Source organism: Aulonocara stuartgranti (assembly GCF_965226115.1).
Source record: "Aulonocara stuartgranti genome assembly, chromosome: 3".
In the NCBI taxonomy this organism is placed as follows: Eukaryota; Metazoa; Chordata; class Actinopteri; order Cichliformes; family Cichlidae; genus Aulonocara; species Aulonocara stuartgranti.
The window spans coordinates 1,719,611-1,740,965 of NC_138941.1; the positions used below are offsets into that span (position 1 = coordinate 1,719,611).

General features: G+C 43.2%; 2 protein-coding genes across 2 annotated transcripts in view; one reads left to right on the forward strand and one right to left on the reverse strand.

Moving 5' to 3' along the window:
• LOC309702387 (uncharacterized protein) overlaps positions 1-18,614 on the reverse strand; it is a 34,349-nt gene extending 15,735 nt beyond the window's left edge. Inside the window, exon 1 of the mRNA XM_082527103.1 lies at positions 18,011-18,614. Coding sequence (XP_082383229.1) covers positions 18,011-18,097 — 87 coding nt within the window. The 5' untranslated portion in view covers positions 18,098-18,614. The remainder of the gene's footprint in view (positions 1-18,010) is intronic.
• LOC309700353 (uncharacterized protein) overlaps positions 1-21,355 on the forward strand; it is a 165,063-nt gene that overhangs the window by 40,440 nt on the left and 103,268 nt on the right. The window lies entirely within an intron of this gene.

Consider the following 21,355-nt stretch of genomic DNA (forward strand, 5'->3'; position numbering starts at 1 on the left):
GGAGAACACAAAACTGGTCCAAAAACCTCTCATGGTCAGCTGTTTTTTTGTAAAAAGATAACAATGTTAGCCTTTTCTGCAGCTATGGGGCATATATGGTATCACTCTTGGCTGGAAGCAGTGCTTAAACAATGGAAAAAACACAAACTTTGTCCAAAAACCTCTCATGTTTAGCTGTTTCCCGCTTTTTCTTTGGTCATTTTAGCCTTTTTGGCCAGGGTGAAGGGAGCATCTGCCATCAAACAAGAAGACAGCCGCATGTAGCTATGATGATGTTTGCTAGTTCACCTTACATGCATTAATGTAATAACGTGGTTAGCCTACTCAACGTAAATTACACACGAACAACATTAAGCTACTCACGCAGAGAAGAACGGCTGCTGCTGCATCATCATCCTCATCATTTCTGCTACACTGGCAGGGCTAGGGGCCAGGACTCTCCTCTTCGGGTTTTTGGGGATGTTGCTAACTCCGGGTCCGATAACAGGCACCACACCCGCAGTAGATGTGCTCGGTGTGAGGTCTTGCAGCAAGCTATCAAATACGGCGCATTTCTCGGCTTTTAAAAAAAACGCTATGCGTCGCCAGGTGTGTCATCAGATTCGAGGTGTTACCTCCTTTGACAGTATCACAGTATCAGCTTAAAGCACTTGTTGCTGCTGAGTTTGCATCTTTTTCTGTGAAGTACAGCCAGACTTTGACCGCTTCGCCTTGGGCATTTTAAATCTGGAGCTCTGCTCTAAAAGAACGTACGTACCTGGGCCCGCCTACTATCCTCGGAAACGTAAAATGATTGGCTAGAATCTAAAGTGTATGACAGCTCAGGAAAAAAAAAAGCACCGAAATGTGCGCTGCCTTTCAGTCTGGTTACCACTGTTTATGTCAGAACCGGTGCCATCATGGCACCGGACACCGGTACCCATCCCTAATTACTAATCGGTTCTCAGTAAACTTTATGCTTTATAAGTGTTTGCAGTGCTATGAGATGTAAAAAAATAAACCGAAATACACTTAAATACAAGTACTGTATTAACTATTATGTAAAATAAACTACAGAGTGCACTCTGCAAAGTGTGCTTGCAGGCAAGAGATGCAAGAATGCATGACAGAGCAATAGAATAGAATAGAATAGCTTTTATTGTCACTGTTACAAGAACAATGAAAGGCTGTTTGACATTTCTCCATGTGTGTGAAGTATTTACACAATCACAGACAAATTTACATTTACACAAGAACAATATGTACAAGTTATACATGCACCTGCAAACATACGGATACACCCATACAAACATACACGCACATGCATACATGTATGTATAAATACATGCATGCGTACATACAGACACATGTCTCCACATACACATACATACATGCCATGGCTCGCTGACTGGGAGTGCCGACCTGAGCTCCACAGGAATGAATCCAAAAATGTTACATTTGAATGTTTCAGATCATCAACAAAATGTTCATATTAGACACAGACAACACAAGTAAACACAACATGCAGGTTGTAAATGTAGCTATTTATTCTTATTAGATTTATAATTCAGCCCATCGGAGGGTTTTCAAGTCTGAACCACCTTTTTAAGCCACAGCATCTCAGCCAGTTTGAATAGACCAAAGTCCCTCAGAGGTGAACTGGCTGATCATTGAACACATGTTGGTGACATTGATGGTCAGGGATGCAGAGCAGATGCAAAGCCACAGCAAACCACAAAGAGAAGCCCAACAAAGAACCTGCTGTCTGTATTTTTAGATTTTAAGGTTTTTTGATGAAGACAAAAACAAGGACAGCTTCCTCCAGGGAGAAGCTAGAAGCTGCCTCCTGCAGCTATAAATAGCAAGGCTTCAGGAAATCTCACTCTATATCAGGAGTATGGAAACTGATGGGATGGCGTGCACCCTGCTTAATATTTTGGAGGACTAATTGCAGCATCTCAGTCATCAATGAGGAAGTAAAGCAGGAAGCCGATCGATGCACTGTGATCGATGATCTAGGTATAAAGTAAACTGCCTTTAACGGTAAATATTATTAATGTATATACAGACCATAAATATTTAAACAGGCACATAGTTTTGTTCTTTAAGGTTAACAAAACCATGATAACGGCGTCTACGTTACAGGACATTTCAATGTGAATAACTGGTAAGTGCTCTATTCTTAGGAAACCGTGGCCTTTCTGTCGGTTTGGATCTGCTGATGAGCCTTTGGTCTATATAAATAGACTGACTATGGCATAATCATGACTTTTGTCATCACAGAAGTGATGGGAGCATTCAAAGACTAAAAATAAAGCTGTGGAAGAGCAAATAGTGTGCACAATTCATCTGATCGCAGAGAAGCAGTGAAAAACCCACAGAAAGTAAAAGATAGACGTCCTAAAAACTGGTGCAATTCAGTATAATATCATTGCATGTTTTGTTGCAATGGAGCAAACAACAACAGTACACTACTTTGCTGGGACTAAAGTATCTCTAATATAACATGGATGCTGTAAAATGTGATTCTGACATCCTTGACGTATGCACAGGAGTACAGAAGTAAAACAGCAGGAGTGTTAGCTCTACAGAGGAAATGACACGCCTGTTACGTCACTTACTACCTGCTTCTTGTCACCACATCGCCCGGTAGGATGGTTTCGACTCTCTCTGTAAGTGTACATCTCACTCTAGACTCTGGCTAACCCATTCTCTCCTCCCTCCACAGCATTCCTACCAGCCCACCTATGGCTGTGCCACATCATACTGTTCATGGTAATACTGGTTTAATGTTGGGCAACGATAAAAAAATAAAATATCGCGATACAATATGGGTAAAGCGCGCATGCGCAGTGCCTTTGTTTTCATACGCACATGGCCAAAAAAGCTTGGCGGTGACAGAGAATGAGAAGGGGGAAAGCGGATCGTTGAGTGAAACACATGAACCAGAATTGGTTTGTAAAAATGCTGCAACTTCAGTGGTGTGGAACTGGTTTGGTGTTTGTCCGTCAGATACACAACAAAGCACCATTTTTTTGTAGAACATGCAAGCGGCCGTCGTTATTGCCATATTTTTTGGACTAAGGTGCTCTTAAATCTGGGAGTAATCTGGGTCCTAAACTCCGTCCTTCAGGACCCAAAGTCAAACGAACACTGCGACATCACTGAGAGTTAAAAACGGTCTAAATTCTTTCATCTTTAATAAAACGATCAGTGTTGCTGCTTTACCAGGTGTAACTATGACGTTTAACATCCAGGCATCCATCAAAACAGAATTTATTATATTTAACGGACTTAGAAGTTAACAGGAAGTTAGCAGGAAGTTAGCGGAAGGTAGCTCACTGGTTTTGCTAGTGGCTAAGCATGATATAGCATGTTCTGACTGAGAGATTTCTGAACAAATTAAAACGTACAGCTCTGCTGTCACTTCCAACATAAATGAAGACAGAAAACTAAACAGCAGTGACGTTTGTAGGGTTACTGAAGTTGGGCTAGCTGGTATATAATGATGTGCTACGTGATCGCTAGCGACACAGCTATGTTAGCATAAACACAGTGAAGCTGGAGGACGAACACTAACACTTTTCCACTCGATAAAAGTTAACGTGAAGGTTCCTGATGGTTAGAGACAAATGCAATCGCATGGCAGGATGCTGTAAACCACAGGTGTCGAACTCCAGACCTCGAGGGCCGGTGTCCTGCAGGTTTTAAATGTGTCCTTGATCCAACACAGCTGATTCAAATGGCTAAATGACCTCCTCAACATCTCTTGAAGTTCTCCAGAGGCCTGGTAATCAACTGATCATTTGATTCAGGTGTGTTGACCCAGTGTGAGCTCTAAAACCTGCAGGACACCGGCCCTCGAGGCCTGGAGTTTGACACCCCTGCTGTAAACCATAGGTGTCAAACTCTGGCCCGTGGGCCAAATTTGGCCCGCAACCTAATTACATTTGGCCCGCGAAGCCATACCAAATTACTATCAGAGCTGGCCTACTGGTATTATACAGCTAATATATATATTGTTTAGTATTAAGCTTTGCTTGTTCCATATTCAGTTTTTCAGCAAAACGTGTTTGAGTCCATAAGAAAAGATTCATTCTTATATCTGGAGGAATAAATATATTTCAATAAATATTAACGTTAGCCCGCGACTTTGTTCCAGTTTTGAATTTTGGCCCACTGTGTATTTGAGTTTGACACCCCTGCTGTAAACGGACCAAACTTCAGTCAGGAGAACAACTGAGATAATCCATCCACAATACGAGGTTAGTCATTAATATACTGCAACAACATGGGAATAGAGCAGCTGCCAGAGAATTCAACATTAATGAATCAATGGTAGAGAAGTGGAGGAAGCAAGAAGAATGAGTTTAATAAAGTTTGATTTATCTGACTGCTTTGTTTCGCTTAATGTGCCTTATAATCCCCTGCAGCTTATGGTCTGAAAAATGCGTACTGCACACAGCAGTTTAATGTTGCAAAGCACCTCTTTTTAACTTCAGTGGATATTATACATGGTTATGCTCAGGATATGTCAGCCCATTTCTACTGGAAATGCCCTTTGGTTAAACTGTCAGCGAGGAATTTGCATTTGCACTGTTACATTTTTATAAAGCTTTAATGCACATAAAAAAAAACAGCTGCTTGTTTAAGTGAAAATAAATTGATGGGCTTTTTGCGCTGGTAAAGTTGTGGAGTTGTATTTTGTCTCGCATCAGTTATATCGTTATCGCAAATTTTCAAATATATGTCGCGATACATATTTTTGGCCATATCGCCCTGCTCTAAGCCCACCCATTTAATCCAAGCCCATATGTATTTCTCTGTAGTTTGTAAATAAACATTTTCACTGCACCATCTGCTCCTGAATCCAGAATCCTCCTATGCCATGACAGAACATCTAAATCAGCAACATTTTGGACTCTTCTGAAGCACTTTCTATCACGCTGTAAGCACCTGAGAGATGAGTTGGTATCTACGGATGAAACGAAATCATTTGAAGAACTTGTTACATTAGCCTTGAGAATAGTTAGCTTCATAACTTGGCCAGCTCCAGGCCTCGAGGGCCGGTGTCCTGCAGGTTTTAGATCTCACCCTGGGTCTACACACCTGAATCAAATGATTAGTTCATTACCAGGTGTCTGGAGAACTTCAAGGCATGTTGAGCCATTTAAATCAGCTGGACACGTCTAAAACCTGCAGGACGCTCGTGGCCTGGGTTTGGACACCACTGCCATAACTGAATACTGAAAGAAACTACAAGTCACGATCAGCTTCCTCATCAAGAACATCGTGAGAAGTCAGTGCAGCTGAGCAGACTTACTCAGGAGGAGTGGTAGAGAAGGACTGAAGAATGGCCACATCAATTCTCCCTGTGCGATAACACAGGTGGATCCTGCAAAACGAGTGTGTTGTCTCTAGTACAACAACATAAGAAGCTTCTCGGATGAGAGGTGAAACGTCTTCAAGCAACTTAAAGAAGTCCAGATGCTTTTCTTTGCAAGCTCCTTTGACTACGATGACCTGGTTGACTGACAACCTTCACAGACGTTCTGCTATATGGTGAATGGGCTTTGCATCCAGCCACTGTAGAACAGCTTCAGCTGGAGCTTTTAGCCACTACATAGAGCAATAATCTTCACTAAGCTTGATCTTAGAAACACGTTCCATCTGGTGGACATTGGGGAGGTGACGAATGGAAAACTGTTTTCAACACTTGGACATTTCAAGCGTGCCGGGCTGACAAATGCCTCAGTTGTTTTCCAGGCTTTAATCAATAATGTGCTCTTTGTATGTGCACCTGTTTGACCTGCAGATTTTTTTCCAGAGAACAACTAGAACAGGAAGCAAGTCAGAGTTCTTCAATGACTATGAGACACTAAGTCTAGTCTTGGTCTTGGTAGCCGGGGATCCGTCCGCCATGGCCTCTGATCCTGGCTGCCACGTGGCACACATTGCATGCGACCCCTATGGCGCCCACTGCAGGTGGTGGGCCTGCATAAGAATGGGCCCATGTCCCTTTTTCGGGTTGTGCCCAGCCAGGCCCCATGGACCAGTGCCCGGCCACCAGATGTACAGCTTCTGGCACCCTCCCCGGGCCTGGCTCCAGGGCAGGGCCCTGGTAACACTATCCCAGGCAGGGTGAACTGTTTCCTTGATCTTGCACTCATAGGGGTCTTCTGAATTAAATTGAATTGAGGAGCAGACACAGACTGTTTTATATGAGATCCTTCTCATGCACTTCAACAGTCTTATTCATCATCCAGTCTTAAATGATCCTGTTATGACCAATGACTGCTCGACTGTGTCAAAGAGCTACTTCCACAGTGTGGAGAAGCCATAATTCTGACTCCACACCAAATAAAAGGGGGAAACCCTCCCAGGGATTGACACCTAACAGTTAAATAGTTAAAGGATTAAACTTCTCTTTCCTTTCTTTAAACAAAAAAATATTTTCAAAAAACTATTCAAAGGTCCCAAATATCTTATTTCACTCAGGGGAGGAAGGCAGACGAGAGGCAGCTGTGTCATTATGGCGTTTGTATCCTGCTGCTACTGGGACCAGTTACAGTTCCTTTCACTAACACACACACACACACACACACATTCTAGTTTTGATATCTTAGTGAGGACACCTAGTTGACATGATCCTAGCCGCTCACTGTAACCATCAATAATGGATGGTTAACACTCAACCTAAACCTAACCATAACCTAACTGTAACCCTGACACTAGAACCACATTGTGAGTCTCAAACCCGTGAGGCACTTTTGTCCTCATAAATGACTGTTGGTCCCCACAAGTATAGTAACATTCCAATTCTTGGTCCCCACAGAGACATCTAAACAGGTACACACACACACTTTCATGTATTTTTGTCCACAGTATAAAAGCTGTTTGGGGCTGGGAGGAATTAAGTCCGTCCATGGCAACTTTCCCCGACTGCCTTCCACATTCTTTGAGTGCTTGCCTTGTCTGCTCGCTCTGGCGCTTTAATGACTTCCTTCAAATGGTACCAACACTTCAGCAACGACTGCAACATCATTTTTTCCATCTTCACAGTCCTGGAAGCATTGGACAGTATCATCTAATACATGGAAAATATTAAAACAGCTCAGCTCACAAAAGCTGGGAAACCTTGGGTGCAAACATGTGGAGACCACTAATTCATTTACTGCATGTTGCCTCTGCTCAGTGTCTGCTCAGTAGAACATGGATCTACATGTTCACTCCTGCACTGGCCAAAGCTGGTACTGCTTAGACTCTTTGAGTGCTAATATTGGTGCTCCAATCATTTGGTCTGGCTCTAACGGTGTGATTCAGACTGAGCAGACCTGGTGCATTTTGAATCAAAACTGCAGAGTCATTTTACTATTATTTAATAAGGAAGAACAGAGAAGAGTCCATGACCACGTTATATCAGTAAAGATGTTGTGTCTGCATGAGAGTAGACTGTCTCTGCAGGCAGCATCACACCCAAACAGAGCAGACAGCCTGTTCATCCTGAGCTCGCCAAGGTCACCAAAGGTCAGGCGGACAAAAACCTGCAGTCTTAACAAAGCCACAGGCAAAGACACTCTTTATTATCAACTATCTAATAAAACGCAAAACAGCCAAGAAGTGAATCTGCCATGAATTTCACAACTTTACAAGCTAAGAAATAGACACTGAGCTTTATATTGATTAAATATGTTAAATAGATATTAAATTAAATATAGATCCTGATAAATGCCTCATTAATTTTTCATCATAGAATTACTGTTGAAACAACCCCTTATCCATGTTTGATGCCCTGCAATGGACTCACAGCCAACTGTAGAAAGCAGCCCAATCAGAGGCACTTTTTCTTTGACCCAGTTTATACTAAGTGGAGATATTATCTGAATTTCAGGAGTGGGACCACACCTCATTCTCACCGCCTCAGTTTATATATGCCCCCTTCACCAATACCCTCTGTTCTCATTTTCATGCCCACCTGGAGCCCAGGAGCCGCTGCCGATCCTCTTTGAGGCCTTCCCCACACTGCAGCACCAGTACACGCTCCCTCATCCATCATCGCTCATCGTAACTGAGGATGTGGTCCCAGCTAGTGAAATTGCTAGTAAAAATGTTAATGTGATAAACTCACCAGCTACTGGCTCACTGACATCCAGTACAAGAAGGCCAGGCTTACCAAAACATACCGTTTGATTTGTGCGCTCTGCTGCTGCACACAAATACTGTCCAACACAAGGAATTCAGCCTGGATTTACACTCTTCCCAGTGTCCTATGGCAGGTCAGCTCTATCACAGGCAAGGACAGCTCTGATGCTTCAGAAGTGTTATCAAAATAAATAAATAAATAAAATAGAAATAACATAGTAGTTTGGATCAAAAGCCAGACTAAAATAATAAGTTTTAAGACGCATTTTAAAAGACTGGATGGACTCGGAGAGACGAATATAAAGAGGGAGGTTACTCCAGAGTCTGGGAGGTACGACAGCAAAGGCCCGATCCCCTCTGGACTTCAGACGAGACCTCGGCTGCGTCAGGAGCATTTGATTGGAAGATCTAAGTGCCTTATTAGGGATTTACAAATGGAGGCGCTCGCGTAGATAGCTGGGAGCTAAATTGTTTAAAATTTTAAAGGTAAGCAAAAGAATTTTGAATATTGGTACGATAATCAACAGGCAGCCAACGTAGGTTGGCTAAAACTGGTGTGATGTGGGCATAATTTCTAGTTCCAGTTAAGAGACGCGCAGCTGCATTTCAAACTAACTGGAGCCGGTGAATAGAGGAAGGTGGGAGGCCCGAGTAGAGGGAATCACAGTAGTCTAATCTGGAAGTGATAAGACCATGAATGAGTTTTTTAAGGTCCTTCAAAGGGAGGTATGGCTTTGCTTTAGATATCTGACGCAGCTGGTAGAAACTGTTTTTTACCACAGAGGAGGTCGATTTCTTGAGCTGTCCAGGAAAACACCAAGGTTTCTAACAGTGAGTGAGAGATGGCTACCAAGGGGCCCTAAGGCATCAGTAAGTTGTTCCAGCGGGGTGTGACTATCAAAAACTAAAACTTTTGTCTTTCAGTGTGAGAGACGTGACCACGTTTGTACCTCATTTAGACAGTCAAACAGGGGTTCCAGAGACGTAGAGACATCTGATGTCAAAGGGAAATAAATTTTTATGTCGTCGGCGTAGCAGTGAGAGGAAATGTTATATTTTTTAAGTATTACTCCCAAAGGCAGCATGTACAAGGAAAAAGAACTGGGCCGAGCACAGATCCTTGAGGCACACCACAGTGAATTTGTTTTTAAAAACTGAAGCTGGCCCTCCACCTCTGTCAGTAGACTGGGGTGAGCTCAGAAAGGTGAATCGGGTTGGTTCTGAGAAAGAAAAGAACTCACCAGGGCAAAGCCAAGTTTCAGTCAAGAATAAGAAGTCCAGCCCGGATGAAAGAATCAGCATAAAGAGTCCTAAAGTTGGCAGCATGGTGTTCAGAAAACAGCCTGGGACTGAACACTAAGAAAACCAAAGAGGTCATTGTCAACGTCAGGAGGCACTGACTTGGCCCCCCTCTACATCAACGGGGAGCGTGTGGAGAGGGTCCACACCTCCCGGTTCCTTGGTGTCCTCATCTCTGCTGACACCTCCTGGACAGACAACATCTCAGCGGTCGTCAAGAAGGCCCAACAGCGGCTGCACTTCCTGAGAGTCTTCAGGAAGTACAAGCTGAACTCCAACCTGCTGTTGACATCACGGTATGGTACGGCAGCTGCACTAAGGCGGATAGAGGCTTCAGAGTGTGGTCAAGACAGCACAGAAGATCATCGGCTGCCCTCTCCCCTCCCTGACGGACATTTATTCCTCCCGCTGCCTCAGCAGAGCAGCAAGCATTATCCATGACAGCTCCAGTCCGGTTCTAACCTGTTCAACCTGCTTCCCTCAGGGAGGCGCTACAGGTGCATCAGCAAGGAGACCCACAGACTCACAACAGTTTTTTCCACCCGTAACCTGAACTCACACATGATAAACACAGTTCCACCCCCCAATGTAGGACCTCTACACACAGACTACACAACTATCATCACCACAGTGCAACACTTAATTTACGTGCAGTAACCCACACTGTAATATATAGCACTATGTTTTGTTTCTATATTTGTAGATAGTGCTGCAGAACTGTGCAACTCACCCCCCTTTCTTTCCCACGTCTGCACTGAATAGGAGATGCTCTGAAGCTTATTGTGCATGTGTGTAGTGACAATAAAACGCATTCTATTCTGTTTTTGTTCACATGCTAAGTTCAGCATTCAAAATCTTGGTGTAATGTTTGAGTCTTCTCTGAGTTTCAACTGTGTAAAATCTTTATCTCACTCCTAACATTTCTAAATTGTGAAACATGGTCTCCTCTGCTGAACTGGAAGAAATTATCAATGTGTTTGTGTCACTGCATTTAGATTAATGTACTGGCCTCTGTGCTGGATTAGAGAAACCACCAAGGCTCTGCACCAGTCTACAGCTGACTCTGTCCATTCTTTTAAAAAGCAGGTCAAAACCTTTTTGTTTAAACAGATTTTCTGTTGAGAAGTTTTTTAAAAGTTTTAAAACTACAGGTTTATGTTATGTTGGCACTTAATGGGGTTTTTTTGTGACGGTTTGTCTGTGAAAACGTCCTCACAATCACTAAAAACCAAAGAACACCACCCCCACAGTAAAGCGGTGGAAACATGGGTCACTTTTCTGCTAAGAGCACAAGATGACCTCCCTGCATGGAGGGGCCAATAGACAGGACCGCGTATCGTACTGTGACGAGGAACCTTCGTCCCTCCATGAAGATGGATGTTCAAGCATGACGATGATCCAAAACATCGTGTCGAGGTAACGAAGCAGTGGATGAAAATAAGAGTGGCCTATCGAGTCTTCCACTCATCACCTCCAGCTGGTGACGGCAGATGGCTGCCCCTCACCGAGCCTGGGGTTACTTCTTCTTCTCTGTAATGTTGTAGGGTATTTACCTTATAAATATGAAATATATAAATATGAAACATGTCAAAACAAAGCAGAGACAGCGATCAGTGATAACTGATTCTCAGTGCTGGAGATAAGGATGTACGGTAACCTTCAACATTACACATCCTGTGGACACATACTGTTTGATCTATTGTTAGCATAAAGACGCTGACAGGTGCAGATGAATGAGCCCCTGATTTCTTCAGCCTACAGCAGACAGACTGTCAGGAGTTAGCTGCAGGACTGCAGAGCGTATGCTTGGTTTTATGTTGCGTTGTTGTTTTTAGCCTGACAGATGCCAAATGATCTGTCTGATCAAACGGGCGATTGTGGAAGAACACAAGCGCTTTGTCCTCTGGAGGCTGCTGACCTTCTCTGGCCACACAAACTGCTACACACTCACACTGACATTAACCTGTCAATGTGGTACACCACTCTATACTTCACATATCTTGGTTGTCCTCATTTACACGACAAACACTTAAATAGACACACACAGTGACACTGTACGCCACCCCGAGAGGCCCAGCGTGGCACGCTACTGGTGTGTCACATGCTCAGAGTCCAAACAGCCTCTGTGAACCCACACTGCTGCAAATATGTCGCCAGCACCTTCAGATTCAAATCAGTGTGTCATTGAGCAACAGAGGTTAGCAAAGGTGTCCCAGTCCAAATATGGTGTAACAGCAGGAACGTGTGGGACATTCCTTTCTTATGACTTCATAAACTCAGCTACTGGGAGATTAATCCAGCGTGGTGTGGCAGCTTTGATCGTAGACCAAAAATGTGCAGTCCAAAAAGATCCCAGCGTAATCAAAACAGGCCGTCCTTTGGCGTCCACCGGGCAGTGTTTTGTAAATAATATGTGTTTATCATTTATATGGGAATATAAAGAACTAGTTTTAGCTGTTCTACATAAACAGCATATCCCAAATATCATCAAAACAGAAAATTAGAATAAGAGCTTTCAAATCCAATTTATCGGCACAATTATTTCAATTTACTTAAATGTGCTCCGAGGGCTAACAGGCTGTTTAGATCACAGGGACATGTTACATAATGAAGTAATGAATGTCATTTCTAACTGTTTGATTTTAAAAAGTATGTTTGATAAATGTGGGACAAGGACAAGCATGTAATGGGATTAGTGGGGATACATTCATGGAGGAGAGGAGAAGTCCTAAAGCTAGCTAATGAAAGGACAGCAAACTAACACAGAGGAAGAGGTCAAGGCAGAACAACAAAGATTTCTTTGCAGGGTGAGATGAGGAAGGGAGGAGAGTAACCACTGTGATCACCCAGAAGAGAATGACTCAGGTCTGTGTCCAGTCTCCCCAAATCAGCATGACACAGCAAACTAAGCTACATAAATCTCTGAATTACCAGCTGAGCCACTAATCCAGGCGGTATGACACTCGCCAAACTGCTAGTTCTGTGATATTTTACCACCGAGCATAAAAGTGCTTACAGGAAAGGCCAGGAAAGAATAAGCCATGAATACAGAGTTTAAATCATAAGAATATTTTATAACGTTTAACATTACGCAGAAGCATTTCATATTCATGAAACGCTTTCAATTAAAAGAAAACATCGAAACAGGTAATAAGAACACACCCAACATGCTCAACACCCACTTTAGTACTTCCTACTCAGCAGTTTCAATTACTGGTTAAAGCAAATGTGTTAGAAACGTAAAGCACGTAAAGAATCTGCTCAAGTCAAACAAGACATCAGACAACACATCACCAAGAAGGCAAGTTTAAAGCAGTCCTACAGAAAGGTTTCAAAACTCACTCCCACAGCTTGATTCCAAGGATGTTAGATTCCTATCGGGCCTTTTCTACTGTTAATGTTTAAGCTAAATGACAACTTTGTTTGTCCACTGTCAGCATTCGAAACAACTTCTACAGGGTTTAATGGAGCACACAGATTTGACTTTTTACAAAAGCACTCAATGAGCTGTAGTAATGAAGAATTGTATCACAGTATGTTTTGTCATATCCTGTCTAAGATGTTTTTTCTTGCATGAGCCTAAGCACTCATTTATACTCGTATCCAATACAACTGATTTCGGTTTTATGCTTCCTAAAACCCTTAAAATTCCTTGTCAACGTCTTTTAGTTTAACCAATCCTAAAGAAAATCAAGCTTTGCTGCTCTACTCTATTTCCCGTTCCCTGCAACATGTGTGTGGATGCTGAATGAAACGGGTGGAGGGATGAGCGCTACATGGTTGTGTTTGAGCAGGAGGGCCGGATGATGAATGGGCTTTTATAGACATGCTGTTCGTTTACGGAGGCTTGTAGGCGATGATCTCTTTAGTGTAATATGAAAAGGAAACAGACACATCGTGATATCACAAACACAATCCTACATTTGTGCCAACCTAATAAAATAATATACAGTACTGTGTGAAACTCATCAAGTGGCCTGAACTAAAAGTTCTCCAGCAAGTTTAGTAGCATTGCTACTTGAGATTGTTCATGTTGCAGCCAAGAACTTCACTGATAACTGCTGCCATGGTGTAAATCAGCTGGTTGGTTCCAGCGATGGTCACACTAGGGACTGTCCACTGCAGTAAAAACTCTGCATTATCACTCCGTTACCTGCTGCAAGCACTGCCACAGTCTGATTTTCTTTCATCACTACCTGAATTGTTTGACTAAAAGGAAAAAGAAATGGCAGATGTCCTTCTCTACAGGGGAGAACTGTTGGCAAACTGTTCTCCACCCCCCAACCGCCCTGTCTGTCATCACTCCACTAGCATTGCTGTTTGTAATTATATTCACTCCACTTTTACACACCTGTACATAATATCCTAAAAGCCACAAATCAATTAGAACCCTGCTCTGTTTGGTAATGAACTGTGATAAAACAAATATCCCCTGCCTATGAAAAACCATAGGCTTCCCAAGGGAGTCATGAGTTCATAATGTTCATGTTCATAAACACTGAAAGCTGACATGGAGTAGGTCCCAGGCCCTGAACTCCATAAGCAAGAAAATGGATTGATGTATAAATACACACACACATATATACAAATATATTAGGGGTGCAACGACAAACAAAATTCACGGTTCGGTTCGATACTTTGGTGTCACGGTTCGATATTTTTTCGATACAAAAAAAATGTTCATGCCTTTTTAATTTGTCATTTATTAAAATTATAAATATATATTTTAACTCAAACGTACAGTTTTTAAATTTAATGTTGCTGAAACAACAAAGTAATAATAAAAAAATCTATCTGATGGAGGAATCGCTCATCTTTGGAAAAGAGAGTTTATTACAGAGAAATGTCTCTTTCAAAATAAAAGCTCTACTATACGCTTCTTCTGGGCTATATTCTCAGCAGCATATTAAACATATCAGGTCCCCATAAGGAGAATCCTGTGCTAACAGCTGTCTAAATGACTCGGGTAAAGTTTGTAGCATGGTGCTTGTTGTTTTGTCTGCTTCCACTTGTCTTTGCACCAGGATGATGTCGGAGTAAATGTGCAGTCATATTCGTTGTGTTCCCACTAGTGCTGTCAGCGTTAATCTGAAATGACCTTAACGCCACAACACGGCAAATCTCCGTTAACAAGCTACCGCGGATCGCCCCGTGCGTGGGGCTGGACGGCCAACACGTTAACGAGCTAACTGCGCTAACACACTAGTTCCCACCCATGTAATTGAGCATTGCGTGGCACATCCAACATACTGTTTTACTTTAGTCCATGACTCGCTTACCTTCAGGGTCATACGTCACATGAAGACCAAAATAGTTCCAAAGGCCAGATCTGAATGAGGGTGGGGGAGGTTCAGTTTGCCATGTTGCAACGAGCTTAACTTCTGTCTGCTAGCTTGCCCTGCGCTCAGTGGCTCTGTGCTCGACAGTGCAGCCTAGGCGGAGTAGTCGAACACAGATCCACTGAGCGCTCAACACAGACAGCATCGTCAGAAGGAAAGTTGATGAAATAAATTAAAAATGTTGTATTGTTCGATACATATGTGTACTGAACCGAAAGCACTGTATCGAACGGTTCAATATCGATACGAGTATCGTTGCACCCCTAATATATATACATATATATGTGTGTGTGTGTGTGTGTGTTTCTGTGGTTCAGCATTATGATGCTGAACCACATCATAATGAATAAATGGATAAATTTCCAAAATCCCGGAGCAATGCAAATTAGCCGGTGCGAGGTAAGGAGCTCTGTCATTGGTTAGACAGTCTTAGCTTTGCACCTATACCAAAGGCCATTCAGCCTCTGTGTTTACACTCTGCCTACACAGATGTTGGACATGAGACGACACAGGAAAAGGATTTTTGATGTTTTTATTGAGATTTTATTTCTTTTTTTTCTGATTTGAAGTATTTATTAATGGAATAATAATTTATTTTCAAATACTGATTTATAATTTTTTTTTATTTTCAATTAAATTACTAGATAATAAATTACTTTTGTATTGAATAAATAAAATAACTTAAAAATGAATTTGTAAATTAATATTTTATCGCACAATTCATTGTTTAAGCAAAGAACTTTTTATTTCGATGCGCTGGATCTTCTGGTCCTCTGCACATAAGTGGATTTCCATTTAGACTTTATATAGACAACAACTCAAAGTGCTTTACAACAAGTCACATTCACCCATACGATCATCTAGTGCTGTACTTTAAACACTTTAAACACAAACACAGATACTGTGGGGAGAGGCCACAGAGGCACAGGGAGAAAACTCACACAGAAATCCAACAATTAAAGATGAACCTTCTCGATGTAACACTACCATCCTGCAAGATGACCTGGTCCTGGGCCATCTTAATAAGCATGCTGTGCACAGTAGTTTCATATTCCTGCCAGAACAAACACCAGACAGTTTGTACACAAGGCTCAGATTCTCGCTTTGCCAGATACAGACAATAGTTTAAGATCCTAATGTCTCTGCACAGCTCTGTATGTACTGAAATATCCAACCTCAGATATTTCCTGCTCACTCTCTGCACCGCCTTAGACAACAAGTAGTTCATGCTATACATAGCATTGACTTTTCATTCCAGCCATGTGCACTCATCAGGGCATCAGTGCTGCCGTAGTAACCACACTAACACTTCCTTGCACCTGTTGAAATGGCCTCAGTCTGATCGTGCCCTGAACAAACTCACCTTTAACATCCCACACACGGACTAAATATGTGCGTGTCAATAACACGTGACAGGAGAACATGCTGGTTGTCTGTCATGGGGCTGAATTAGAAACAGAGCAGGAACTACAGTTTGTCAGATTAAGACTGATCAGGTCCAACATCCGCTCCCAGCACTGATTTACACGTTTGGTGTCACATTGAAGGAAACGCCTACTGGCACAACCTGCATGTGTTAAACTGCTCCTGCGTGTAAACAGCGTGTCACTTACGGCTTTTTGCATCACAAGGACGCGCACTGGCGTCTCAGGGTGACTCAGATGTTTGCTGAATGAGGTGTAGACCGGACTAGGCGGGACTCATTTCACCAAAACACGAGCTTTTCCACCCACCAGTGTTTATCTGTGTGCTTATTTTAAAGAATTATTCCATCGTTATCAAATACGAAGCATTACACGTAGTGATGGGCAGATGAAGCCTCATGAAGCACTGAAGCTTTTCATCCAATTGGTTCACCCCAACGCGAAGCTTCATGAAGCTTCATTTGCTCTAGCAGGACACCTACTGGACGTAAAAATAATAGCTGGCATGAATTTGAAGAGTGTGGCCTTTTGCACACAGCCTGTAAATGTCAACAACAAAAGGAGTGTGTAAAACATGTATATTGTAGTGATGCAGTATACTGTGTATATTTATAGTGGCAGTATGGGAAATGATTATTTGGAAATGCTTGAAATGGAAATGATCATTTACTGTGAGGTGAGGTGTGGTTGGGGTGTGGACAGTAGTTGTGCTTTTGTAACGTTGAGGTATGGACAGCTACACACTGAGGCTTTGAGCCTCAGTCCTGCCTGTTCACATTTTATTCTGTAAAAACTAAATTTTCACTGCTTTTATGACCTTTTTAGTGGGGAGAACATAGCTAGGATTTAATGATTTAACAAATCTTTTGAATCCTTTGTCCTCCACAATGCTAAATGGCTGTGAGTCCTCAATCACCATGCTGACCAGGTCTTCATCTATTTGAGATTGTTCTCCTGAGGAAAGACAATAAAGACAAAGCACAAATATAAATATCACACACGTAACTTATAACAGTTGTATAATATTGTTATATCATTTAGTAACATTACTGCATCCTATATTATCATTGCATTTGATGGCTCACCTGGTCTTGCTCCACAATCGGTGTCCCCCTTATTCTCATGCAAAGCTCTGTAGTGCCTAAGCATGGATGAGGTGTTGTTGTTATAGCCCAGCTCCCTGGCACATAGCAAACACTTCACCTTGTACAAAAGTCAAGACAGCTCAACATAAATTGTATTGCACCATCAGTATCATGAAAATACATCTTCTGTAGAAATTTACATACCTTGTTGGGAGGAATAAGATCAAAATGTTCCCACACAGGGGAGGACATCTTCCTCTTCTTAGCTGGCTCCATTCTCTCCTGACTTTCCTCACTCTCATAAACCTCCAAACTGTCTCCAAACTCTCACTAACCGCAACTCTCCATCAAACACCCACATTTTTGAATGAAGTCTGAGGGGTTTATATCGCTGTCATATCTCGCGGCAAAGTTCGAACCACTTCATGAACCAGTCACGTGGTACAGCCGGGCAGCGAGGCTTCGGACGTCATCATTTTCAGCTCCTCCCATAAATGAAGCAAGCCTCGATACGCGCTTCGCGGAAACGCCCCCTCCATTACTCGACACACGCTCCGAAGCCTCGATACAGAACGTCCCATCACTAATTACACGCACGTCGCGCCGTTTCTGCTGAGTCAGACACCAGTGCTCCCGTGTGCTGATTCTCGGGTCCATCTTAAACTGGTGTGTTTGCGAATGAACTTCGGTAAAACGTTACAACGTTACCGGGCGCGCAGAGGGTCTCGGAGGCGTGTCGTACCTGTCGGGTGGTCGCGGGCTCCTCGTTCCCGGTGGGTGAAGGTGTTTCTCCTTCAAGCGATGCTGGGGTGACCGGAGAAGAAGCCATGTCCCCCCGACATCACCTCTCACTAAGCGCCGCTCCTACTGTGACTTTCCTCGGTGTCCTCCAGCGTGCAATACGCTGCCTGGCGCAGTTTGCACGGACGGTGGACCGGTTGCGTCGCTCGTCTCCTGTGCGATCAAAGTGAGTCTTCGGCTGCACAGTGCAGCCACTGTCCCTCCTCCGGCCGGCGGACTAGTCCAGGCGAGGCGGATGACGTTGTCCCGGGTCTCGCTCGCTCTCGCACATGCAGGACTTGGCCCAGTCTGTCTTCTTCTGCCTCACTCTGCGCTCTGCTTTTCACTTCATGTCTTTTTGTTTTGTAAGGTGGCTAACACGATCACTCCTCTTCTGCCTGCAGGACTCTGTGACTGCTCTGTGCTGTGGCAGCACACTCCAGCCTGATAGTTCATTTTACAGCTTTTGGCACTGCGACGCTCTCCTCGGCTCGACAGACACAATCTCACCATGTCGGCACAATATACTGAGTGCAATCCATAACATGATTTTATCTCACTGTAACTTTTAAATCGACCAAATGTTGCGTAAATGACGTGTCACGTGATTTGAGCACATGCACACCCCCTGTCCTCACAGCAGACATTCATCTTAGCCCCCCCCCCCCCCCCCCCCTTGTGTTTTGAGATCATTGCTGCAACAAAAGGTTGCCACAGATATTTCTACATGAAACGTACTGATTCAGTTGGCACATATTTAATATATATTAAATATAATATAATGTTGTTTTGTTGAGTGGCTGAAATAAAGCTGAATCACATCACAGGAACGACACAGCCCTGTTCCTCCAGGCTGTTAACCTGTGAATCAGCAAACATGTATGATTTATTGTCATTCATTTGCTGAACAAACTTTCCTCTGAACTTTGACCCTGAAAATTCAATTCAATTTTATTTATATAGCGCCAAATCACAACAAAAGTCGCCTCAAGGCGCTTCATAGATACAGAGAAGAACCCAACAATCATATGACCCCCTATGAGCAGCTCCCTAACCATGGATTGGAGAAGAATGTGAGATGGTAACAATGAGAGCTCAGGAGATGGCAAATACACTAGAAGAGCTACCTTTATATCACGCTGAGCTGAGGGTTTGTCAAGCCCAGCTCAGATTTTCAGGAGAAAGGTGATGTGAACCAAAAGCAGGAGGAGGTCATCACTGCTGGACCGAAGGCTAAGAAGGAAGAGCTTCTGCTGTTTGCAGTGTATACTGCTGTGGATGCTGTATCGTGTGACATGCACAAGATGTTTTATTCAGACTGAACTCTTTCTTTGTAGTGTTTACCTGGAGAAGATTGGAGGGGCTGGCTAAAATGATGAAAGCTCGAAGCAGATTAGAACACCGCTTTGAAAACTTGTACATGTGCTGTGGGGTTGATTCAGTGACCTTGTGGGGCCATAACAGACAAATGACAGCAGTGTAGTGGATCAAATAAAGAGTGATGATGTTATATTTGTGACTGTAGCAGGACCAAGGCTCAAAAGGTTGCAGGCGTTGTTAATTGAGCAGAAGATGGACGGCATCAAGCCCTCTCCTCGACAGCTACAGGATCACAGTCTGCAGGTTCAGTTATGCAACGTTTTAGCATCGATGCGTGAAGTTAAGAGCAGACAGGGAGGTTATTTTTGCACTGGGCTGGAATGACTCAGTTTACCTGTCAAAGGCTATCACGGCTGGGAGAAAACCCTCAGCATTAGTAAAGAAGGACCACGGTGGCCTCTGGGTAGAAACACTGCAGAGTTCATGTGGATACGCTGCTGCATTAGGTCAGATAGAAATATCATAAAGCATCATTAAGTAAAAACGTTTATTAAGAACAAATGTTTAAATATTGTTAACGTGTTTCCCAGAAACATCTGTAGAGACAAAGAGCTTTCTGTTGTTGCTTCGAGGAAACAAGCTCTTCTTTTTAGTTTTGTCCTGGTATTTATTCCAGGACGGACTCATCCACTGAGCAGTGTTTGGGTTTCTTCCTTTTCCTCGTTCTGGATGCAAACTATTACAACTTGGGCTTTATTTCAGTGACAATGGCCTTAAGCTGCAATACAACAGGAAGTTACTCATATATAGTAATTTCCCAGACCATATTAAAAATCCATTAACAGGAAATACAAATGATGGGACAATGCCACAGCATGGACATTAGAACAGTTGGGAAAATTTACCTGGAAAAAGGTGAAAATGAGGCTTCATTGAACTGGAATTACAAAGACCAGGAATGTGAGATCCACCAGCCACGACTGAGGGTTTTTACACATCATATCCTCAAAGTAGAACTACAGTGATCAAAAGAATCAACTTTAATGTTATTCTTTCTTTATTTATGTCAGATTTAACCCCCCAAAAAGCTTTAATCTTTAACTAGTCTTTGGACGTAGCTACAGTACGGTCAGGTTGACAGTTTATGGGTAACATGTGGCCACCAGGCACTGCGACACACTTCCATGTTATATTACCTTGGCGTCCCGTAGGAATACAGGAGAATCATGTGAGGAATCTAAGAGTTGTTTCTTAATTCAATTCAGTTTTATTTACACAGCACCAAATCACAACAGCAGTCGTCTCAAGGTGCTTTATACTGTAAGGTAGCTCGTACAATAATACATACAGAGAAAAACCCAACAATATGACCCCCTATGAGCAGCACTTTGGCGACAGTGGGAAGGAAAAACTCCCTTTTAACAGGAAGAAACCTCCGACCAGGCTCAGGGAGGGGCGGGGCCATCTGCTGTGATTGGTTGGGGTGAGAGAAGGAAGACAGGATAAAGACATGCTGTGGAAGAGAGACAGATGAACCGCTGAGTGTTGTCCCGTCGAGGTGGCTCTTCTATGTTGTGCATTTATGGCACCAAACCACAAATGCAAAGGAAGAAAGGGTCGAGGCACAGCACCCAGCTGCCTGACAATATTCAGGCAACGTCCAAAGCCCCACAAAGGACCTACCCACACCCCACTGGCCCCGCCCAGATCAAGGAGCTGTCACAGCAGACAAAAATGTGAAGTCCACACATAGTCGCCATGGCACCCACCAACCCACCACACCATCCCCCATGGAGCTACCAGGAGAGGCATACTGGCCCACTGAGGATCACAGAGGAGCAGACCCAGGGGGGCTGACAGCACAGCCCCCACCCACCAGTCGTGCAGCTTATATTGTATATTGTATGAAATGAAGGAAGGTGAGTGCTATTTTAAATGGTTGTAGAAAATGAAAAAACAGCAGGTGTATTGGCTGCATTTTTAGATA